The sequence below is a fragment of the Amphiura filiformis genome, chromosome 16 (genome assembly GCF_039555335.1).
Source record: "Amphiura filiformis chromosome 16, Afil_fr2py, whole genome shotgun sequence".
Lineage (NCBI taxonomy): Eukaryota > Metazoa > Echinodermata > Ophiuroidea > Amphilepidida > Amphiuridae > Amphiura > Amphiura filiformis.
Window position 1 is genome coordinate 42,241,897 of NC_092643.1, and position 23,967 is coordinate 42,265,863.

Sequence of the window (23,967 nt, forward strand, 5' to 3'; positions counted from 1 at the left end):
CTAGGATCGCCGATAAGTTTAAGTGATCGCTCATCATGAAGCTCACATGGCCGAGTGGTTAAAGCAATAATGTGTGATTTACATAAAGAATAGATTCTTATTTAAATGTTTGTTTTCACTGATCACATTATCCCCTTTTAATTTCGAGCCAAACAAATGAGGTATAAAGAAGAAAATTGCGATTCCTTCCAACGCCTACAATGCGTGTACTACGCTCGCCGATCGTATTACATGTAACTGCACGGAGCATCGCGCTCGATGTGTGTACATACAAGCTGACATCCACGGTACGTGTTAGCAAGTACTCGATCGTTGAACTCTGAATAAAACCGGGTCGACCCGGTTTTAATACAAAAAGTTAAATTTTACTGTTATTAAAGCACTTCAGGCTTCATCTTTTACGTGGTATTTTAGTATACCACTGGGCATTATAATTATGAAAAAAGTAGAAATTCGAGTAAAATTGAGGGCGTCGCTGTGAAGCAAATCACACATTCTGGATTTAAGGCACAGGTCTTATAACGTGAGGTGGGGGTACCTTTTGTTTTCCATGTTATCCGATTTATTTTGATTCAAATATTTGAATAGTCATACTTGTCAAATTTGTCAGATTCTATTCACTTGTGAGGAGTTAATTTAAAGAGTGTAGTTACATTTTTAAATAAATTGTAAATGAAAATATTTAAGATTGTGGTGTATAACTTTCATGTGTCATTTGCAGACATTAAGACTAGCGCGCAGTGTCATCGGCCCGATATCCCGGGCCCGATATCTTCATGGCAGAATTTAAAGCCTCATGATGGTATGGCGAAGCCACTAGTTTTCAACAGCCACGCATGGCCATTTTGTTCAGTGTCATCGCCCCGATATCCCGGCCCGATATCATCATGGCAGAAAGCCTCATGATGGTATGGCGAAGCCACTAGTTTTCAACAGCCACGCATGGCCATTTTGTTCCGACCTGTAAAATAGTTTTGAGGCTATGGGCCGAGGGACCTCCGACAACACTAACCTCTGTAGAGTTCAGTGATTGACAATAGCCTGGTACGTTTCTTCCTGAATACAATGTTTCTAAAAGTGAAAGCACAATGATTTTATTTGTGCAGAAAGTGGGCCAATGTGGGGGGGAGGGCAAGCAATTTTTGGCACACATTTACAAGGCAGCTTCTAAATAGCACGCTCTAAAAATGCTTAGGAAAACACCACAGAAGCGTTCAAATATTCAAAATTTCCTGCTCGCTATGCTCGCTTTATATATATATAGACCATATTTTGGGGAACGCAAAAATTTGGCACTTGCAAGGGGGATATTTTTGGCAGGCCAAGATGTAGGGGGAGCTGGCACTTTTTGGCAGGCCGAGAAGGGGGGGGGGGCAAGTAATTGTTTTGGAACGCCATTTGAAAATCTTGACCGAGGAAAACTAATAATTATTGGTCCGCCCAATTAGTGGGGGAACTGGGGGGCCAGCAACCCATCTAACAATTTTTCGCTGTTGCAACGTTGTCTAAAAGTTATATAAAGTCGTACAAACGTAATATATGGACGTTGTAAGTACGTAAATCTGTGAACTCGTATTCGTGTTGTGACAACGTTATTCCAGAACGTTAATGTAACGTCATTATGAGTTCACAAATTAACGTAATTACGACGTCCGTAGATTACGTTGTATTGGGGTCAGACCATGACATTTATACGGCGTTGTAATAACGTGCTTTAATCAATCCCAAGAGAGGGAGAGCGAATAAAAATTCAAAGTTTAGAACTTCAGGAATAGAAGTCGTTACATTGAGTTTCACGACTAAAGGCGATCGTCAGACGACACGATGGAGAAATTTTGGCTTGACAACAATCTCCTTGGAATGGAAGAATTTACATTCCATGGTGTCAACATCTAAACTATTTTTCAGATACGTATTTGTGTAACATATTATTCAAACATTGTCACCAGGTCTGGTCAAACATTGCATCAACGTCGAAACAACGTCATAATGATGTTATATCAACGTCCAAAAATCAACGTCAGCGAACGTCGTGAAAACGTAATGTGTTAGCTGGGAAGATCTTTCACTGGGGCATTACCCACTGGCGCAGAATTAGGTGCATTATTATGAAGCTAAACTGGGGATTTAATCACAGGAAAGGCAGGGCAAGGTACCGCCTTGGAGTCCCAAAGGATTTGGAGTCCCAAAGGAGGAGGGATAATGAACGGGAAAAGGGAATGACTAACACTAAATGAACCAGATGAAAAGAAATTCGTTTATGAAATTTATTGTGATTTTACATCAATTAACACACGGATCAAAATCGGTGTATGTTTAATAATAATAAGTACCTTACCAGAGTCACATTGCAGCATAATTGAATATAATTCACGTGCACGACCAGACAACGATATATTCACTGTCATGGTGATCAACCTAAACCAAACATCAGGAGACGAGATCGGATGCGTGCGTAACGTTTGAGGAGTCAACAAGGAGTGAAGTCTTTATCAAAGCACGGGCAATACATCGATCCACGGCGTGCAATTGATGCACGGATAATACAGCGTTCACTCGACGAAGGGTGTCATAGCTTACGGCACAATGTTCAATATTCAATTATGCAAATGAATTATCGTCACAACAGTATTAACACTGAAAACAGCTAAAAGCGCCAACATTAGAAAAATCGGGTATTTTTAAGGCATCTTATAATTGGGCTATTTCAGGGTCGCTTGTAGCGGCTTGGCAACCCTCGCGTCACGCCTTGGCGCTCAGAAGTTTTGGCAACACTGTATGCCTTTGATAAAGACCCTGCTAGGATCGTAAGCTCAGGCCAAATTTGAATTTAGCTACATAGGCTATTTATGTGGATAAGCAGTTTCCAACAGCTCCTTTTAACTATTTAATGTACAATTTATTAAAAAATTTAACTAGAATACTTAACTAACGAATGGTGCAAAATGTCACAAGGATTTACATTATAAATAATAAGGCCACATAAGATGTTTCAGGGAGGTTTTTGTGTGTGTGTGTGCTAAATTGACAAAATGCATCTGCTACGAAAATTTTGAGGCCCTTCTTTATTTAAGATTATGAGGGGTTAGACATTTTACAAACTATACGTACGTTCATGAGTCAGAAGTCACGAATTCAATAATAATAAAGTCTTAAGGGTAGACGAGGTATTGTTGGTCGAAGCAACTAAAAAAAATAATTTTCATTATCTAGATCCATATATTATTGAAAAATAACACCTTGATGTGTTGCAAAACATCATTCTACAAATCCTATACCTTGAAAACTTGCTTAATTTATTGTTGTTAATGAGTTATGTACGTTTTACAAAAGTGTTGTTGTTTCAGCCCTCTTTACAACATAACTCAAGAACCACATGACCTACCAAACATATCTGTGATAGTTGAATTCTTTTACACGTTCGCTATGAAATGAGCAATGTAGTTTTTGCCAAAGCTCACTACCATTCGCAAGATGCTGTGAATGACCAAATCGCAACAGTTTAAAATAATTAATAACCTTAACAAAGAATCTATTCTAGACAACACTACACGCTAAGCAATCAATTTTAGATAAAAGAAAACGTTTTATTCTCGTTTAAGCCGCACGTATTTAACGAATGACACGTTTCCGTAGACACGCTTACGCCACATAATTTACAAAACACTGCAATCCGTGTATAGCACACAAAAATAAACGTTTTCGAACACATTCCCCATTTTCCACATACCAAACGCGGCATACTTGAAAGACGTAGAAGTTGCTCTCTGAATGGTTATTTATAAGGAATCCATAAGTTTACGATCAGGCTACAAATAACAAATTTCATGGCTACAGGCAATTTTTGGTTCTCCGTGGGGCTCTTTGTAGAACAAAGAAAAAAGGTTCTTTAGCCCAGAAAATGTTTTTGTAGAACCTTGAAGTACCTTTAAGAAACCCTTAATAAAGAACCATTCAAGGGGTTCTTCAGCATGTCTAGCTAAGAATATGATTTATAGAACTAAAACGGTTACCGTATAATACCCCATTTTTCAATTATCTTAACTTTGCAATGAGTCCCTGAATTAACCATGAATTCGAAAGTTCGTAGGCCCATTTTTAAATAATCTTTAATGTTCTTTATAGAACTATCTAAGGTTCTTTATAGAACCTCAACCCAATAAACGTCTACATTACGTTTCACTACCTGAAGAGAATTGATCAAAATTGAATTCCCTCCTGAGGTTGGTATCTGTCAATGAGTTGACCACATCACCAGCTATATATGGCACATATGGGTCAATGAGTTACATTAAAGTGACCGTGTGTGGTATTTGGTTCCCAGGATGTGAGTTTTGCCTCAGGCAATATGTAGTTCAATGTTGATCCCTCACTACAAGAGTTATTACCGTCGATTTGGTTGAAAAGGAGGTGAGACATGATCAAATCTCTCCAGGTAACAAGATGTAATGCATACCAAAGTCCTATCGAAGGATGCCCACTGGGTAACACGTCATATACGTCAACATAAAGCAACTGAATGGTAGTCACATCCAACTTTACGGTACCGGCTAAGTGTACCCGTACCTGACTATTTATAATAATTAACATTTAGAAAAAGTCGCACAATGATATTAAATTGAACAAAATCGAGTTATTCCTTTGGCCCCGTGAAAAAGCTAATATGCTAGATAAAGAAATTTTACGCTGTACCTGTTTTAATATATTCCCAACGGAAAGTAAAAACATACAAAAAGAATAACATGGCAGAAGCAAATTAGAAATTTGAGACCCCCATAATGTACGGCCGAATTGAAGGTGTAGTCCAATGGTAACACGAACGGTGGCGCAGGTAAGAAGCTATCTTTGTTATACACTAGACACTTCTTATAAGTACACGGATAGTCCCTCCATAGATAGCGCATAGCAACAGGATCAAGATCTTTGCAGGTATAGTTCATCCTGATGGAATGCAAACCAGTCACAGCTATTCCAGTAGTACCAATCCATGTATCACCGTCTTGGCATACAGTGCAATTAGAACAACATACCTGGAAAAATAAAATTCAACAAGAAAGCTTTAGAAATTGTCAAAGTGGCCCAAATTGCCAAAAATATAGTTAATTAAGAGAAATGAGTCGGATGTCGCTAATATTGTTTTTGAGATATTGGCAAAAAGTGTTCAAATTATTTTGTTTTATATTATTTTCAGCCATTGATAACTCGACCATTCATAACTCGGTAACCAGATGCCCGATTTTGATAGGGTTTGCATCTAAATGTAGCATTCATAAACTGCCAGAAAATGGTGTAAAACACTTCTAATTTTCTAATTGAAAATTGCCGACATGTGACTCATTCTCCTTGATCATGTCACATATCATTGTATACTTTTATGATATATACATAATACAGAGACATGAAGTTCTATCACAATTAATCAAACCGAATGTCCGAGGATAAATAATGAAGATCAGCCCACAAATGAGCAAAATTTAAAAATAGCGAGTTTGCGTAGATATATTGGGTTTGGTTTTGTGCCCTGATTAATTCAATTTGACTATTTATCTTTGTTTACAATTTAGACTATTTAATGAGCGATGACAATTTGGGAAACCCCTCTCATGCATCAAGTTTATCAAAAACAAATTGAAGTATTTCTAATTTTGGATATTTGGAAATCCCCATTTCTAGAATGTTCACTGTGTTACACAATCGGGAAAATCTCCACGATTGGGAAAATCCCCAAGTGAATATGACATCATGTTGGGAAAACCCCCAAACCCACAGTTTTTTCCCTTATCATGTAAAATCATCCATGCAATGGTTTTCTAAAAACAATTTCTAATCATTTCGTTCTGCTCTCTCCATTGATAATACACAAGTGCTCCTGGTTCCAAGGGACCTTTAGACAAACATTACCGGCGTACTTGTATGAACAAGAAAAGTGAACGCATTAAAAACGTTACAAATATTACATCATTCTTCAACGTCAGTTACCTCAAATGTGTTGTTGCGGGGTCCTACTAGACGAACAGGTTCACTACCCTTATTTTTATATTGCACTTTAATGGTCCCTGCTTGACTGTCCACAACGAATTTAGTTGGAAATGGTCCTTGGTATATCAGTCCTTTCTCCTGGTATGCTACGACCCTGGCAGCTTGGACAAGACGTGCTGCTACATCTTGTTTATATCGGGGATGGATTCTGTTTGAGAAATTATGTTTAAACAAACAAGTTTAAGTTCATTAAGGCCTTCGTATGGAAACAGGTACTAGGTAATAATCGTACAGGTGGACATCCGCTAGTCCTAGGCCGGGAGAGGGGCACATCATACATTTTTGGTGGGTATGCTCCCCGGAATTTTGAGGTGATGGGTCTTTGGGAGCTGACGGCGTACCGGTAAAAGAGGGGTCTTTTGGAGCTGCAAAAAATCAAAATCGAGGGTCTTTCTTGGCTTTCTGGTTGAAAATCGCAAAAAAAACCCCCAGAAATGTGAGTAATTAGTAATTAAGGGGGTGGGGGTGGTTACAGTTGAAATGGTCAAAATCAAGGGTCTTTAAGTGCTCTGTTTTGGTAAATTCAGGGTCTTTCGAAGCTGCGCGGAACAAAAATAGGGTCTTTCTGGGGGAGCATCCCCGTATGGTCATTTGTGTCGAGTGTCGCGGTCCTAGTTAGCTAATAGCGTAGGGGGGAAATGTTTTATGGCTTAGAAAAATTAAAAATGCAATTTTCACCGGATTTTTGGCTAAATATCAGTTAAACGCATTATCACTCTGAATATCTTTTTGTTTTGTTTTGTGAGAGCAAAAATTAAAATTAGTCTCAACAAACCCTCTTTCCTAAAATGCGTTCGCTAAAATAAGCGCAATGGATGAACTAACAATTAGCGCAAGCAGTTTGGGGGCTTAGTTTATTATTTGGCTGAGCATTTTAGTACACCGAGATAAAAATCTGTCAGAGGGTTGTTACAACTCGTCAACTCCCCCTTGTGATAAGACGATTGTCCATGGTGACAGTGAACTACGATACTCCCAATGTTGTTCAATCTGCCTACAATTTCTTTCAAATATTCTTGACTCTTATAATGTGTGGTTCCACGCTAAGAATTTGACCATTTACACTAATCAAACTTACGGATTCCATGGCGACTCAAAATCTGTAAGATCTATTGCCACAGCCATGAAGACATTAGGCATGCCAGCATTAGGTACATAACCTACATCGTTTGTCTGGTGCCACCTGATGTTTTTATAGTAGTTGACGGGATATCTGTCGCGGAGCACCCCAAGCTGTGGTAACCATGATGTACCTATCTACAGAGAGAATATTTTATTCTACATATAAGTTAGGAAACTTAGGAACCAACTTTCTGAACGTAAATATCAAAGGGGGGGAAATGTTCTGATCGAAATGGTGAATTTCGCCAGTAGGCCACTAACAGGCATGGACTACCGTATCATGCACTCCTTTGAGAGTTATGTTCACATTTGAGCCAAAATTCGTATTTGCGTCTCAAATGAAACCGAAGATGATGTTTCTTCTAAAAATAAAACTACTAGAATATTATAGTCAGATATTGGTTTATGATATTCGGTACTAGTGTTTTGCTTTAAAAGACTCGTCATCTTTGGTTTCGTTTCAAATGACGAAGTCCAAAATGGACTTCGTTCAGGGTGCCCCCCCAAAAAAAAACCCACCAGAACCCTCATTGCGCCCTCTTTTTCTCCTATTTATGAAAAATTGATATATTTTGGTTTGTGAAGAATATCTATAAAGTCCATTCCCTAAATAAAGTTGTTACTTTAAAAAGTTATCATTAAGGAATGTTTGATATTCATGCATGGTACGTGTACTCCTTTTCAATCTTTGAAGTAGCCAAACCTCATCCGTGGACAGAGTGAAAACGGTTACATTTTCTTAAGAAGAGCATATCTTCAAAAGTTGTGAGCCTATTTAAATATTTTTTGTTTATTAAAGCTGACGATTACAGGTTTCTTTACATACAAAAGTATATTTGATTAACATTCAAAATAGGAGTAAATGAAGGGGGGGGGACACCCTGTATGTATGTAATAGTCAATCTATCACAAGGATCGACGATCGACCAAGCATCAATGGTCGATCGAAAGATAATAGTGAAATTGTCCCTTTGAACCCTTATGTTAAAATTTGCAATTTGACATACCATCTTCTTAAACACAATCCGGATTTCTAAAGCATACCTGTACAAATCCAAAAGGAAATAATGGGTTGGTTTGTTGTGATGATCCTGCATACCACTTCTGCCTCCAGTCACTTATCATAGCTTGAAAATGACATCTATAAGTGTCTGGATCTCTTGCGTTGGATTCACCTGCAATGGGCAACAACATCAAGAATAAATAGAAAATTACATGGCCGGCCTTTAGGACGGCTTGTATTGTTTGTTTTATTTTGTTTCTTTCTTTTCTTTTCTTTTTTCTTTTTCTTTTCTTTTCTTTTCTTTTTTTTTTTTCTTTTTCTTTTTCTTTTTCTTTTTTTTTTTTCTTTTCTTTTCTTTTCTTTTTTTCTTTTTTTCTTTTCTTTTCTTTTCTTTTCTTTTCTTTCTCTTTCTCTTTCTTTCTTTCTTTCTTTCTTTCTTTCTTTCTTTCTTTCTTTCTTTCTTTCTTTCTTTCTTTCTTTCTTTCTTTCTTTCTTTCAATCTGCCTCTTCTCCAATAAGCAACATCAGACAGTGACGTCACTTGTACATGTGCATTGTTGTTACGCTGTGCTTTTGTATTGTTCACAGATTTGCAGTCAAAGGTCATTAAGGGGTAAGTAGTTCTGGTTTGCGGCCAAAAACGTGATTTATTACACTAACAATGCTTCTTCTACAAATAACGTAGCACAATGACGCCACTTACACACATGCATTGCATTGCATTGCATTATTCGGTGTCTATGGGGTGTTCACAGATTTGGGGTCAAAGGTCATCAAAGGTCATTACGGGGATCATTTACGTTTTGAAATTTAAAAAATATTAAATTATGTTTAAAGTTATATTGTACAGTGACGACACTTACACATAAGCATTGTTATTAGCCAATGTCTATTACTTGTTGACAAATTTGGGGTCAATCAGGGGTCACTTCCGGTCCAAGACAAAAATATAGCAGAGTGACGCCACTTTCACACATGCATTGACATTAGCCATTGACTATAGGGTATTCACATATTTGGGGTTAAGGTCACTTCCGGTCCAAGACAAAAACATCTTCAAAATGCTTCTTCTGCCAGAAACAATGTAGCAGAGTGACGCCACTTTCACACATGTATTGACATAAGCTATTGCCTATAGGGTGTTCACAGATTTGGGGTTTAAGGTCATTAAGGGTCACTAAAACAAAATACCTTGTATTTACCAATAATTTTTTAACCAAGTAAAATATACCACAGTGACGGTATTTTTACACATGAATTATTGTCACCACATGTATATGAGGCATTTTTATTTGGTGTCAGAGGTCATTAAAGGGTCACTAGTTTGTACTGTTTGTATGTTTCCATGTTCCAGTGTATGATGCGTAGGCCTCTTCCCTTGGTCACTTCCGGTTTCAAACAAAATACAGTCAACAATTTTGTTAGCCAGGAAAAACATAACAGAGAGCCAGTATGTTCACACATGAATTGCTGTTACGCAGTGTATATGTTATATGTTTATTTGGGATCAAAGCTCATTAAAAGGGCATTTCGTGATCCACAGCCTCATCCACCCACTTTTCTCAAAAAAAGTTGAGATTTTTATATCACTGGAATACTCTGGCTACATAATGTTTATGTACAAAATATTTCTTGCATATTAATTCGTTTAGCAAAGATATCGCGATATTTGAATTTCGTTCTGGTGCACCAGAACGAAATTACAACGTATTGTCTATGGAGCAGTGTAATACACATAATCATGCATAACTCGCAAACGCAAAATCGGAATCAACTGAAATTTTGGGAATACGCTTTTTTCGTGGATATGTACTGAAAAATGCCATAAAAAGAGGATGCTAAGATCACGAAATACTCCTTTAAGTGGTCACTTCCGGTCTAAAACCAAATGCCGTCAACATTTTTTATTAAACCAGGAAAAACATAGTAGAGAGCTGGGATATGGTGCACATGCAAATTTGTTGCCGCCCCTGTATGTATATACCGTATAGTATCTGGATATCTGCTGTAAGATCGGGGTCAATTCCCCAACTGGCAAAGTCCCCGTGCTTTGAATGTTCAGGATTCTCGATGCGTAATGCTATCAAGGATCTGTCGCTGCCACATATTATAGAACCAAAGTAATCAAAATCAAACAAAAGAAACATGAGAAGCAAGTGACCACTTACCTTGGGACCATATAGCACCTTTGATGGTCATGTTGACAAATGGATATATCATCGCATTCCACAAAACACTATCATTTTTGAAATATTGTACTTCAATCGGGTTTTTCACCGTTTCAGATGCACATCTGTCCACACAAAATAATAAAATAAAATATGTAATGGAAGGTCGTAATTCATCCCAACAAGAAACAGAGTGTTAGTTATGGTGGTATATGTGTGGACAAACTCCGCTATAGTCTACGGATATTGCTTTTTCTTAATTAAACAGCCCCTCCTCCCGCCCGCGACACACCCTGGTATGCTTTAAGTAAACAATTTACACATTTAAGCGTTAGACTATTCTGTATCTTCGTGTTATGCGAACGCCCATAAAACGATTGGCTTTCCTTTACGAGTGATGCTACGGGGACTTGTTACCATTTTAAAATAATCATCACTAATTAAAGCATATTATAGCATATTACATATTTCTAAATATAGCTCATTACCGCAACACAAGCCAATCAGAATAATTAATCTGTACAGATGGTTACATTAATAGCGCCACCACTTTCCAACTACATCCAACTAAACATGAATTTCTTGTTCACTTTATCACTAGCCTTTTCCAGTTAATTTCTAGAATATTTCGTGTACGTGTACAAACAAATGGAGATACATATCAGAACTCGTGAAACCTTATGTCTAATGACAAAATACATAATTTTTTAATAATGGGTTGATGTACATAGACCGCTCGATCACTTGTTCAAAAAAGTTCAAAAAAGATAACTACGTCGAAGCCAACCAATTTGCATGTACTATATGAACGATAATTGTGCAAGGATTACTTGGCGACTTCAAAATTTGAAGAAAAATATCGCCTTCGGCTTAAAAATCCGATAAAACTTGAAAATTTATGAAAATTCAGCTCAAAATCCAAGATGGCGGCCGTAAAGTGAAAATTGTCAGAAGAAGAAAACTAAATCGAAGCCAAGCCATTAACATGTCTCACATGATAGGTAATTGCATACAGGTTAATTGGGGACTTTTCGTCTTTGGTTTCAAAATGCACAAAATGACAAAAATCCAAAATGGCGGATATACGAATAAATGATCAGGGCCAACATCTGTGAATGGAATATTTTTGTAGCACATAACATTGTCACATTGAAAAACCGTTATACAATCAGGGGCGATTGATATGTCGAGTTTGACGCCAGACAGCTTGTTTAGTGAAAATGGAGCACAAGCTTGCTGGGACAGGGCGCCATGAACTCAATATCTGGTAATCAAGTGGCAATGTCTGGTAATCAAGTGGCAATGTAGATTCAGGTCGCAAGCTACTACAGCTCTGAAAAAAATAAGGCTTGTGACCGTTATTTAAATATACTGTATACAAAATTATATGCTTGACATGAGTATCCTCACCTGCTTTTTGTAACATTCGCCTTTTTAACACTTTCCGCACAAGAATTTATCACATCTGGTGAAGACCAGGCTTCTACAGGAGTGGCACCCCAGTTAGTGGAGATGATTCCCACTGGGACCTTATATGTGTCATATAAGTCTCGACCATAGAACCAGCACACAGCAGAAAAGTAGGTGTAATTGCCGATGGCATTGGCTCCTAGTGATTCTGTGTAAAAAGAAAGGTCAGGAATAATTTTAAAATTCTTCATAGCTTCATAACTCGAACCCAAACCCCACTGAATACTACAAAACTCTACAGACTTGGTCCTTCTCCTTCATTGGGAAACACGTAGCTCACTTCCGGCCACCCAGGGCGTTAGGATTGGTCAGGCCCATACATTATGGTTAAGAGGTGACCACCGGAAATGCGTGTATAAAGTATTTGGGCTATAAACCAGCAACCTTGTCCTGGCTCCTGGCGCCTCCCGGTCCCCTCAACACGCCTGCCGCGCGTTGGTCCTCTCTTTTTTGCCCCTTTGCCACAACCATGACGAATGGGCAGGTGCGCACACAACAACAACGCTCCCCGTCAGCATGGGCATTAACCCAAACCGCATTGAATCCTACAAACCCAGCAGGCTGGTGTGTTCCCTTAAGGCGATTTAATACCCTGATTTTCATCAGTACCCATCTTCTTTTTTTTGTTGCAAATTTATATAGTATATAAATATGTTCATCATCTCATGTCCTGAACTTATAAAATATCTCTACATACAAAGTGGTTTTAAACCATTTTAGAAAATCATTTTAGCCCTATATATTTTTTTGTTTACTGTATCCTGGTAACTGAGATGTGTGTTTCATAACAAACCATAATTTATTCTATTGAACATGTCCAAGTAGAATACATGATTAGAATACATTAAATCCTTTGTTATACTATCTATAGAAATATACTCACTGATTATAACACTGAATAAATTAAATAGGCATAAATAATCTCTTCCACATAGACAATTTAATACTACACCATGTATGTATCTTCTATGATATGTTGTTAGGAAAAGAGATTAAAAAAGGCTATAAGGTCATCAAAGGTCAAATTCAGGCATCAATTTTGAATACATGTGATAGTCTGTGATATCATACATGTCATAATGAGGCATCAATTTTGATATTTTGTCTGTTACTGGATATATAATGGAAATGTGTGAGGTGGATATACTAAAATACCTTGGGATGTAAATGGTGAGTACAATTTAGATTGCCTAGTGGAGTTGGATTGGGCAAATAAATATAAAATAGTTACCAAAATCACAAAAATGAAGCTTACGGAAAACTACCTAATATGGTGGTATAGGTGACAAAAATACAATCTTTTTCAACATTGCTGTAGTGTGGTTGTGGTAACCTGTTACCTATGGCTTAATTAAGTTTCAGTGACATAGTGTTGCAAGTTCAAAATACAAAATATAGCTCGACATTGAAAAATAGAAGCATTTTAACCGGTTCGTTTTTTGATAGTTGTGGAGCACCAAGTTCATGAAGTCATAAAAGAAATCAGGGACCACTTATTCCCATTTTACATATCAACATTATTTTCCTAATGTGTTAGCAACACATATCCAAAATTTTAACGAAATCCGTTGATGAAAATGAAGTTTAATTTAAATCATCAGTGATGTACCTCCTTTTGGCTTCTATCTTCAAAAGCATGTAAGCTACATTGATACCGATGCCACCAATAAAACGAGAAGATTTGCCCCTTCATTTTGCATACCACTTTGTCCAATTTTTTTTGTAATTTCTTCACAAAATGCAAAAAAAGGCAAAAACAAATCAATGGGTGTAGTACCCCCTTAAGTGGGTGGGGTGGGCAATATGAAACATTCTGTTGCAGGGGAGGAATAGTCTCAAATTTTTTCCATTCAAAATTCTGATAAAGGAGGAACAAATTACCAAATATTTAGTTACTCGTACCTGGATCTGCTTTTGCCCATGGATGATATAATGATGATGTTGAATTGAAATCATAGTATGGTGTATATGACTCTGCTTGTTTGACTGATAACACCCTCACGTTGGGATAATTGACAGATGCAGCCAATTCTGCTGTTGCATTCATTGCCTGGAAAAGAACGTAAATGAGATGCAATATATAACAAAATTTAAAACTAAACCATAGTTTACAAGCATTTGTAAGTTACAAGCATTTGAGGGGAGGATGGTCCAGTTTCAAAAGTGACAAACCGGCCTATATACAAGGTGAAACGATTCCAACAAGCGCAACAAAGAAACAACACGGTTTCTGCAGTTTTTATGTCATTTTTTTCCTCTCTGTACTTTTCACAACTTTTATTTTAATTTTCAGTTCTTTTGTTTCAGTTTTTTGATCCCATCAATATGTTGTGTGGCCATCGTTATTGTCCATAATGTCTGTACATTGTCGTCGCATGCTCCTATCAGGCGTGTATAGCGTAGTTTGTCACTTTTAAAACTGGACCTTTGTCTAATCAAATGAATATATGAATACAAAAGCCACCCAAGTCCATACTTTGGCCAAATTGAGTTAAGCATGGGAAAGTGTTGCTATACATAGGCCTGTCATATGTATGAAAGAACAACTCAAATTCATCCTCTGTGTCTATTGAGCAAGTAAAAAATAGCATGTATGAAAGAATCAACCCAAGTCCATGATTTGAGTCTTGTAACACATTGATTGAAATCCAGTATGTATAAAAGTCCACTTGTAACACATTCATTGCTGGAGAGTGACTTTTGAAAAAAAAAAAAGGGTTTAATCAAGGAAAGTGTGTGGTTTATATTACATGGCAGAATGCTTATCAAAATTATACATAACTGTGTGCTTTATCTTGTATTATCTTACTAGTGGTAATCTCATTCCAACATTATTGTCTTAGTATATGATTAAAAAAACCACCCAAGTCCAGAATTTAAAATGAACCCCACGAAGTCCCTGAAATACCTAATACAGTTTAACCCACCCATTTGCGCGTACAACTTTATACCATATTGACCAGGTAAATCTAACTGAAGGAATTAAAATGATACACAGGTTTTTTCTCAAAATCACTTCCCATGGACTTGGGTGGGTTTTGGATTCATGTATTCAAATGCTTGTAACTTTACTTCTGGAGGTCACATTGGATTCAATGGGGTGTCATAATGTGCAGGAATAGATAGTATTTAAAAAAATGAATTTACCCAAATATGGTTTTGCTTTAAAATTAGGAATTTTTTTCCAAGTGTAAGGATACTTTTCTTAATTTAATTAAATACTCGTAGTTCCACAGATGGCGATTGATATTTGATCAATATACGACCATTTCTTTGCATGAATAAAGATAAGATTTTAAAATGACATAATAATCATCAGCCTTTGTCAGTCTACTGTTGTACGAAAGCCTCAGCAGATCTTCGCCTGGTAGCTCTGTTTCTGAACAAATTTACTGTTCCCCAGTATTGGTCTATATCTCGTCTTTTCATCTCTTGCATTGTTTTCACCGGTTCCTATTGCCCACCGTAGGTTTTCATACAGTAATTGCCGTTGTCTATCTGTTGTCTTTTCTGCTACTGATATATATGAATTCCATTGCACTGGACAATTTCGTCGCTCTGGAATTTTGAATATCATGTGTTGAGACACGGCTGTTTTTATTCCTTTTTATAGTCAAAATGTGTTTATTTAAAATAAAACTATGTGATTCGTGCTCGATGATAATTTTCCTAACATATAAGAGCTAATGTTGTGATTGCCGTAGACTTCATTGTTTCCCTCACTATAAAGTAATTTTTGCGTAGTTGTAACATTTAGAAAGCTGGATTATATATGTAACTCAAGACTAAATTAAAAGTACTAAATTGCGTCTGACGTCCTGTCAACCAGACCGAAAATGCCGTACTGTGCTGGTCAGCAACCAATCACCTCGTGCCTTTACCCTGACGTCAGACGCAAAGTAGTTTTTTTTTTAATTCAGTCTTTGATTATAGTGTTGGCTCCCTCATTATTTTTTATTTTCCCCATTAATCTTTAATCCCAAAATGGTTTATTTTTAATTATGATAAGTGAAAATGTATACATTGTACTGAGAAATATATTTTGTTCACTTTTTTTTTCTGTAACGGGGCAAATAGAGCACATCGGGGGAAAATATTGCGTCCAAAAAAAAAAGAAGAAAATAAAAAACAATAAAAAAAAAGTCCAGGCAGTGTTGCCAGTCACATTGTCTGTTTTTGCTAACGATATTGGCTGTTGCCACAGGAAGCACTCACATTATGACAATAAAGCGCAAAAAATTATGGACCATGTTTATGTTGTTATCACTGGATAGAGGAGTCACATATCGTTTGACAACAGAAAAACAGTAAACGTGTGTGGTTGCTGCTAGTGACACCCCAACGGTAAAAGAGCATATAAAGGGAATAAGTTATAATTTGTGTCCACATAAAGTCTTTATGTGTCTTGAATGAGTATTTTCATATTACTGATTTTCATCAATCAATCATATTAATTTCAATAAACGTGCACCTGGAAGCGAACATGCTAATTAAATTTTAAGCAACACGTGCAGTTCATTGCAAAGCGTAACTGTGTTATGTAAAATTCTAAATGGGATTGTTGGACTATACACACTAGTATTGCAACATCCCCAAAATAGAGGTTTTCTTTTAAAACCATGTTTTTTTGTAATTATTGCACAAAATGCTACACAAAATAAATTTTAGCTCGCTGCGCGTGCATTCTTTTAACTTACGATCAAAATGTTCGTACAATCTCTAGTTATATAGGGCAACATTTTTGTGCACTCCTCGCGCTCAGTTTATTTACACTTACGATCAAAAAATTTAATGCGCTCCGCGCACTTTCTTCAGAATTTTAAAGTTTTTGCGCATTCCGCGCTTTGGTTCCGTCAATGAAAAATTTGTCTTCAGTCTGTGAATAATGAAGGGGAGGTCATAGATATTTTCGACCCAAGGTCATAAAAATTGACTCAAACTTCTGTCTCTCCTGTACCACCTAAAACATTTGGTCACCCAAGAAATAACATGCGAAAGGATATTCCGTTTAACTAAATTCCAATCTTTCCAAAAACGTACAAATATTTGCAAATATGTGATTCTAATTAAATCTGGGAATAAAACATACCTGCCTAACAGCCATTGCCATGTTACTCTGGCCACTGCAAATCCATACATCACCAAACAAGATATCTTGGAGTTGAATGTTGGACCAGTTGCCTTGTCCATCAAAACAAGTGATGTCAATTGTGAACGGCCCACCAGCTGGTTGAGGGGGTAACACTACCTTCCATACACCCATGTCAGGTCCAAATGCACCTAAAATTATTTAGAATAAGTTCCATGCAGATTATACCCATACCTTATAGAAATCATTGGGAAATTTTCCTATAAAACAAAAGAAATGGTAAAGAAAGAACCATGAAATTAGATGGACAAATAAATTTGTAAGGAAATGAATACCGAAGTATTATTGTTAACACCTTGGTCTGGGCCGGTGGTCTGGGGCGAACATTTTATAAATTAATTTTGAAGAGCAGCAACGACACCACTTACATACATTCCAGATATTAAATCTACATCATATGCAAAATTTTAGGGAAAAAATGAGGCGTTTTTATTTTAGGGCCGTTTTTCTATAACTGGTCTTTACATGTAGTTATAATGGAGAGAGGACAATATTGTTCAGGGTTGCGCCTCAGGCTTACAAAGAAACAATAGTAATCAAGCTTAAACTTTAAATTAGCACCCGATAGAGGGCAGGGCCTGAAGAATGAGGGAAATTATGGGGTAAATATTTAACGGAATAAACTGCATAATCATATTATTTAGATTTATTCCGTTAAAAATCTTATTTTAACTTATCAAATTACTAGTTTTTATATTCTATGGTGTCAAATATTTAATATGTGATCTTGTCTTCTGGAGTACAAGAGTATACTCTCACATGATACTTAACATGTGATCCTAATACAGTATCTCATATTAGTTTTCATGTTCTCCTACCCACTATGGGTGAAAATGAATATCAATTATAATTCTTTCTTATTGTTTTGTTCAATTCTCATCGTTTTTGAACGAATTCTCATTTTAATTTCTACTAGTGATACCTGACCTGTGCTGATTTATATATAGTAAACTGTATCGATTGGATAAGCACCATATCCTAATTTTTATGTAATCTGGGTAAGGAATAAAGTCGATCCTTATTTAGTTGCTGCACTATTTAATATCATTACCTGGCATTCCTTTAGATACATGGTTGACTCCCTTGAATGTGACATTTACAGAGAACCCTTGGTCAGTGTAACCCCATAACACTGCCCCGTGCGGCTTACGTTGCAACACCATATGGTCAGCATAGATATAGGCTGGTTTACATGTGACTGCAATGTAACAAAACGGTACATGTTTAAACTGGGCTGGTTCAAGTGTTAGTAAAGTGTCAATAGGCATCAATGCGACTTATTTTGCTGTAACACAATTTTAGCAAGTTTGAAATTTGACCCCTGTGAAAAGTTTAATGATCTTTTCCCGCCAAAAGCTACTTCGGATCAATATGCACTTTTGTGTACAGGATGAGGTCACTCTCTCTGGTAGCGGTGCATCTTTTCCTTATAAATGTTACCACCCTGTTCCGCCATTTGAGGGGGTTTAGCTCACACACCATCAGTGGCGGTACCATGAATGGAATTACCGATTAGGAAACCTAACGTTTGCGAAACGGGCCCGATATAATATGCGAGTTTAAATTAATTTAATCAAAACTTGATGCGTCCCAGGCTGTGCAATAATTATGAGCCAAAAATCGCTTTCCCCACTCTCACCCCGCCAAAAAGCTTTACCCCCCCCACCTTTACACATGCCAAATTTTTGGGATCCCAATTTGCAAACGTTAAATGGTCTAGCTATATGTTGTGAGTATAGCAAGCAGGAAAACTTGCATATTAAAGTGTTTTCGTACTGTTTTCCTATGCGTGTGGAATAGGGAGACATCAAGTCCATGTACAAATACCAGAAATTACATTTCAAATGTACACCAAGGTATTCTTCCCTGACTATTTCAATTACCATGTCACTGTTGCCCTAAACATCTCTGAAGTAAGCTTCCTTGGTTGTATTATGTCTCTGGAAATTTATTGGTCCGAATTTGTAGTCAATATCCTGAAATTATGTGTTCTGCTTGTAAGCTACAACATGCTTCAAATGGTGTTGATCAAATCTGGCTCTCAAAATGTCTGACAAAACAATCCCTTAACTTTTGACCTTTCATAGAGACATGTGTTATTCTACCAATACCCCACAGAAGAACAGAGACATGCATCATGACATTGCTAAATGCCACATCATCAGTTGAAGCATGTGCAGGTCAATGAACATGTGGACTCTCAACCAGTCTCTTGTTCAGCATGCATTGGGCTATTGACTGCACATGTCACTGCTATCAAGGGCTTGTGCATGTGTCTAAGGTCTGAAAGGTTATGTGCATGGGTCATGTTGTGAACATATACAATGGACATGTCATGATGCAGTCATGTCTACAGTAGAATTCATCTCGACCTTTGCAGGACTTAAACCCCATTAAAAGCTATTAAACCAAGATAACACTCATTGAAGCAGCTCAACTGATTAAATCAGATCTTCTCTGGTTGTGTACAAGTGTCTGTTTTCAATGTGCGACATCGCAATAAAGCTGGTATTACAGCTTCAGTTGGGTAACCGATTATAAAGGAAACGAAAGGAAACAATGGTATGTGTACCATTGTTCACGAAATGACACAAAGACCTGCTTTTTGTTAACCAGCATTCTTCAAAATGAGCAACATAATGATTGTTGACTTAACACAGTTTGGAAATAATTTCCTCATATTTTTGGTGTTTTTTTTCGTTTACATATCCTTCCTAAAACACAAAAGTGCGACCCTCTCCAAACATCTAAATTAGCTAAAAATTTAGGACATGTTACAAAACTTTATTTTCTAGAACCTATTTAGAATAATTTAAATGTAGCTTTTACCGTTTTTTTGTGGCATCCTTCAGAAGTGAGCGGTCCGATACCAATATTTTCGATCAAATCTCCATTCAATTAACACGGGGAGTTGGCTAGCTATGCCTTGCCCTCACTCATATTTTACAAAAGTGCGACCATTTCTGAACATCTAACCTAGCTGTAATTTTAGGTCATGTTAGAGAAATATATTTGCTAGAAGTTTTGGAGAATAAATAAAATATTGGCTGGTTATTTTCACACAGTGATGTTAACTAGGCAAGTGTCCATTCTCCCAACATACATCATTTGTTGAGGTCACACGTCAATGGTGAGAGCACTGTGTATTGTGTATAGGAAAACGGACAGTAACTGCAGATGTACAGCTGAATTTGTCATGTGGATATTTAGACTTTTATCAATAAAGTAAGTACCAATTGGGGATCATATTTTTCAGATATGGAAAAAGGACTTTGAGTGCATTTTGAAAGTGGTATGTGTGTGGGAAGTTTTATAACTGGCGCAGTTATCATGTTTTGAAATATACACTCTTTGACAGCTCGATCCGTAGCTGTACTGTTTGAGTGATTCATTACACCATGGGTACATGAGACCAGGTATACTGTTTTCCTAAGCCTTTTTAGAGCGTTTTATTTAAAAGGCGCCCCATGAATGTGTGCCAAAAAAATCGCTTGCCCCCCCCCTTTCGGCTCGCCAAAAATTTCTTGGCCCCCCCCCCCCAATTTTACCCTCCCATAGGGCTCATATTTATTGCACAGCCCCTCAGGTAGATTAGGAGATACATGGACGACAAAAAGAGCCATCAAGGTCCATCCAGGAGGTAAAGACCGCTTATAGTTTGAGCAGCTCGTGGTCGCCGGGAATTGTTAGGCTTTTTACCACTACGCCGAAAGGTAGACCTAGTGGCGTAGATTTCTTTTCACCATTGGGGATTGGTTTGAAAAATTAAGTATTGTGAATGCAGCACCTTTTAGCAACTGAATAAATTCATGGTACAAATGCCTGCGAAGCGCGAGAAAAAAGTTGCCCCTGGTTGCCATCCCCCCACCCCGCCCCCCACCTCCATCTGCAAATACCGCGGAAAAAATTGAGAAAAAGTTTAAAGCTAAGCTGGTGCTACCGGTCCCTGATCCCACTAATGACGAATAATACACAGTTACACTACAGTTACGGCCCCCTGAATTAAATCCAGAGTCTCAAAGCTTGTGAGAATTGATAACCTAATACGGAATGCGTTTTTTTTTAATGTGCCAGCACAGGTTTTCAGAAAGCATCCAATGACCATTGCAAATGTTGGAATAGTAGATAAACAACGTCACTGCTACAAATTCATATCTGTGTTCACAACTTATTGAAGACTTAAAATCATATAGGAATTTTGAGTTTTATTTTCGCCTTTTGTTTAAAAAAAGACAAAAATATTTTACTAACGCGCGTGGCAGGTTTGAGACTCAGAATTTAATTAAGATGGCCTAACAGTGATTCTTTTTGCCCGGTGATTTAGTCATTTGAACTCATGCAATGTTCCCCTTGTAACTTAATAGCTTAACGCTTACCTGGATAACATTCAACAACATTCATAAAACACCAGATGAACATGAAAATGAATATCAAAAAATTGCTCCAAGTCATTTTATCAATGTAGTTCTTCCGCACGCGGATCCACGATATTACTAAATGCCTGCGACTAGTATAATACCGGTAGCCTGTATAAGCATGGTATGTGCAGTATGAAGATGGTACTACATCTGACCGGAGGGATACGTAATGTAGTAGGTTACGCTCAGGGCAAAAATGGCTTCCTCGTGACGTAATTGTTATCTATTTCGTGTGCGGCTTATATGAAGCAGCATTTTAAAGGTGTATTTCGTATTAATTCGAAGGCAGATGCGTAGAGGGTTGTGGCGCCCAGGGCTAAGGACACACAATGGCACCCTCCCCCAATTCTTGAAACAAGTGGACTAAAAGTTGCACAAATAGGGCCTAAAACTCATTAATTTTGGTTATGGTGAAGCTAAATATCGATCTAAAATTGATCTTTCGATTGATTTTGTCCTGAAATGCGCGCGAAAATTTGACTTTCATCGCTAGGAGGGATCGGAGCGCAGAATCGATGCAGAATTGGTCAATTCGGCGCCTCCTAAGGGTAGCACCAGGGCAAGTGCCCCCCCCGTGCCACCTTCCACCGTCGCTACGCCATAGAAAGCCGCAACACATACGTGCATTGGTTGGGCCTATATGCAAGACTCGTGTTTATTTTAAATGTTTATTTTTGCAGAGCTTGTTTTCAGTCATGGATCATACTGATAAATTTCGCAAAGAGGGAGGGGATACTTGAGACTGAACAAGTGAGAGTGGGAGGGGGCGAGTAAGAAAGAGAGCAGAGGGAGAGACTGAAAGACTAGAACGAAAAGAACTCGAGAGAGAGAAAGGACCGGGGAGGGAGCGGAGAGACTGATCATTCGGAGGGGGGGGGGAGCAAAATAGGAAGATAGACATTAATACGATGGAAGGGCGACACTGCGGCTCTGCACAGGCCCGTAGCCAGGGTTTATTGGGGTGCGACTGGCTCATAAGCGGACCTTTTGAGATTTAAGGGCTTATTTTCAACGTTTTTACAGAAAAAAAGTGCACCTTTTCATTCGGATTGGTATTTTGTCATATCAATTTAACAACATCAAAGACGAGAGGGCGCTAGACCATTAAAAACACCGGTGTTCCATAATCTTGCCTCTCCAGCATTTATTGTCACAGACATCTATTGAAATAAGCTGATTGGTACTTCAAAGTTAACAATGAAGTCAGCGTTTTCGTATTCGACCAATAGACCTACAGAAACTGAAAAGATAAAACGACCCTTAGATTTTATTAACTCAGACAAGATGTAATCTTCTCTGATTAACTGAATCAAACAGTGTATTATTGTTGTGCATTCGTGTGAATTTGGATAAATTTTGGGTGATTTTGGCCTTGTGTCATTACGGCTCGTAACAGGATGTTTCGTTATCGTTACATACGTAATGCATCAAATTAGTATGGTACTTGACCTATTTCACTGTGTTACAAAACATCAACATCATAGATGATGAATACTCGAGAACTGGGCGAACAGAGCTCTCGTAGCGCTTGGTCTTAATGTCAGTAGGACATTTACTGACATTTACCGCCGCAGGAAACCAAGTTTCTGGTTAGCCTTATTGGTTATGGTGTTGATGTGAGCATTCGGGATTAAGTCGGAGCTGATAGTTACTCCCAGGTATTTGGAATTAGTTGTAATGATGTTGGCCATGTAGTGAATACGTGGTGTGATGGGAGATCACTTATTGGTTATACGCAGGACTTCACATTTGTCAGGATTGAATGGCATACCCCACTGTTTTTCCCATGCCTGAAGACAGATTAAATCTTCTTGCAACAATTTTAACTTACTAGCTGACTAGTTTAAAGTAAAAATATACCCCGAGCGGGACAAAATTTGTATAAAAAGACGCCCCTATAATAGCGGCACCAGATTTCTATAAAAACATACTCCTAGGCCTGACAGGACTAGTTTTCGCCGCGAATTTCGGTGAAATTTCCCCCTGTAAGATCAAGTGCGCAACTATGACCAGAAATGACTTTTGAGAGTCAAAAAGTCACACTTTATTGTATATGTTTATCAACAATTCCCAAAAATAAGAAAATGTATACCCCTTTCATGCCTTTGGAGACTAGAAGAGTGAATTTGATATCCCTAGCGGGACTAGCATAGACTTTTGGAATATGCTATTACTAGAGAAAGTCATTTTTGTTGGATTTGATACCCCTATTAGGAGTCTCGAGAGTACGCTAGTCTCGCTTTTTTCGGATCGAGTACCAAGTCCCCTCGGGTTTTGTCCACCAAGAAAAAATGGAGAGAGGTGGACTCTGAATTCAACCCAATATTTTAACCCCGTTTGTTTTTACTTCCTGCAAACAAGATTTGTATATCGGATAAGAAACGCTACTGTTAAAGGAAGTCTCCGGCAATCACAACATTATGCCTTAAATTTTCCGCGGGATTTTTGAATATCGCGTGTTGAGAGCCGGCTGTTTTTATTCGTTTTTATGGTCAATACCCGGGGGTCAATATGAGTTAAGGCAAAATGTTGTGATTGCCGGAATGTTCCTTTAATGTCTGCAAATGACACATGAAAGTGATACATCACAACCTTAAA

The 23,967-nt window shown here is 37.7% G+C and overlaps 1 protein-coding gene across 1 annotated transcript; it reads right to left on the reverse strand.

Annotated features, from left to right (window-relative positions):
• Positions 1 to 3,108: 3,108 nt before the first annotated feature.
• On the reverse strand, positions 3,109 to 21,529 carry LOC140136021 (sialate O-acetylesterase-like). The gene is made up of 10 exons (XM_072157728.1): positions 21,328 to 21,529; positions 18,003 to 18,149; positions 16,892 to 17,082; positions 13,705 to 13,852; positions 11,743 to 11,950; positions 10,333 to 10,457; positions 8,206 to 8,336; positions 7,118 to 7,296; positions 5,980 to 6,187; positions 3,109 to 5,030 (listed from the first exon to the last, which is right to left on the reverse strand). Exons 1-10 carry the CDS (start codon positions 21,401 to 21,403, stop codon positions 4,698 to 4,700), a joined length of 1,746 nt encoding a protein of 581 aa, XP_072013829.1. The 5' UTR covers positions 21,404 to 21,529; the 3' UTR covers positions 3,109 to 4,697.
• Positions 21,530 to 23,967: the final 2,438 nt, after the last annotated feature.

Excerpts from the sequence above, each read along its gene's own strand:
- LOC140136021 (XM_072157728.1), bottom strand. The coding sequence starts at position 21,403 with ATGACTTGGAGCAATTTTTTGATATTCATTTTCATGTTCATCTGGTGT. Across the intron at positions 18,150-21,327 it reads TGTTGTTGAATGTTATCCAG|TCACATGTAAACCAGCCTAT; the intron begins GTAAGCGTTAAG and ends GTTACATTGCAG. Across the intron at positions 6,188-7,117 it reads TTTGAGTCGCCATGGAATCC|AATCCATCCCCGATATAAAC; the intron begins GTAAGTTTGATT and ends TTTCTCAAACAG.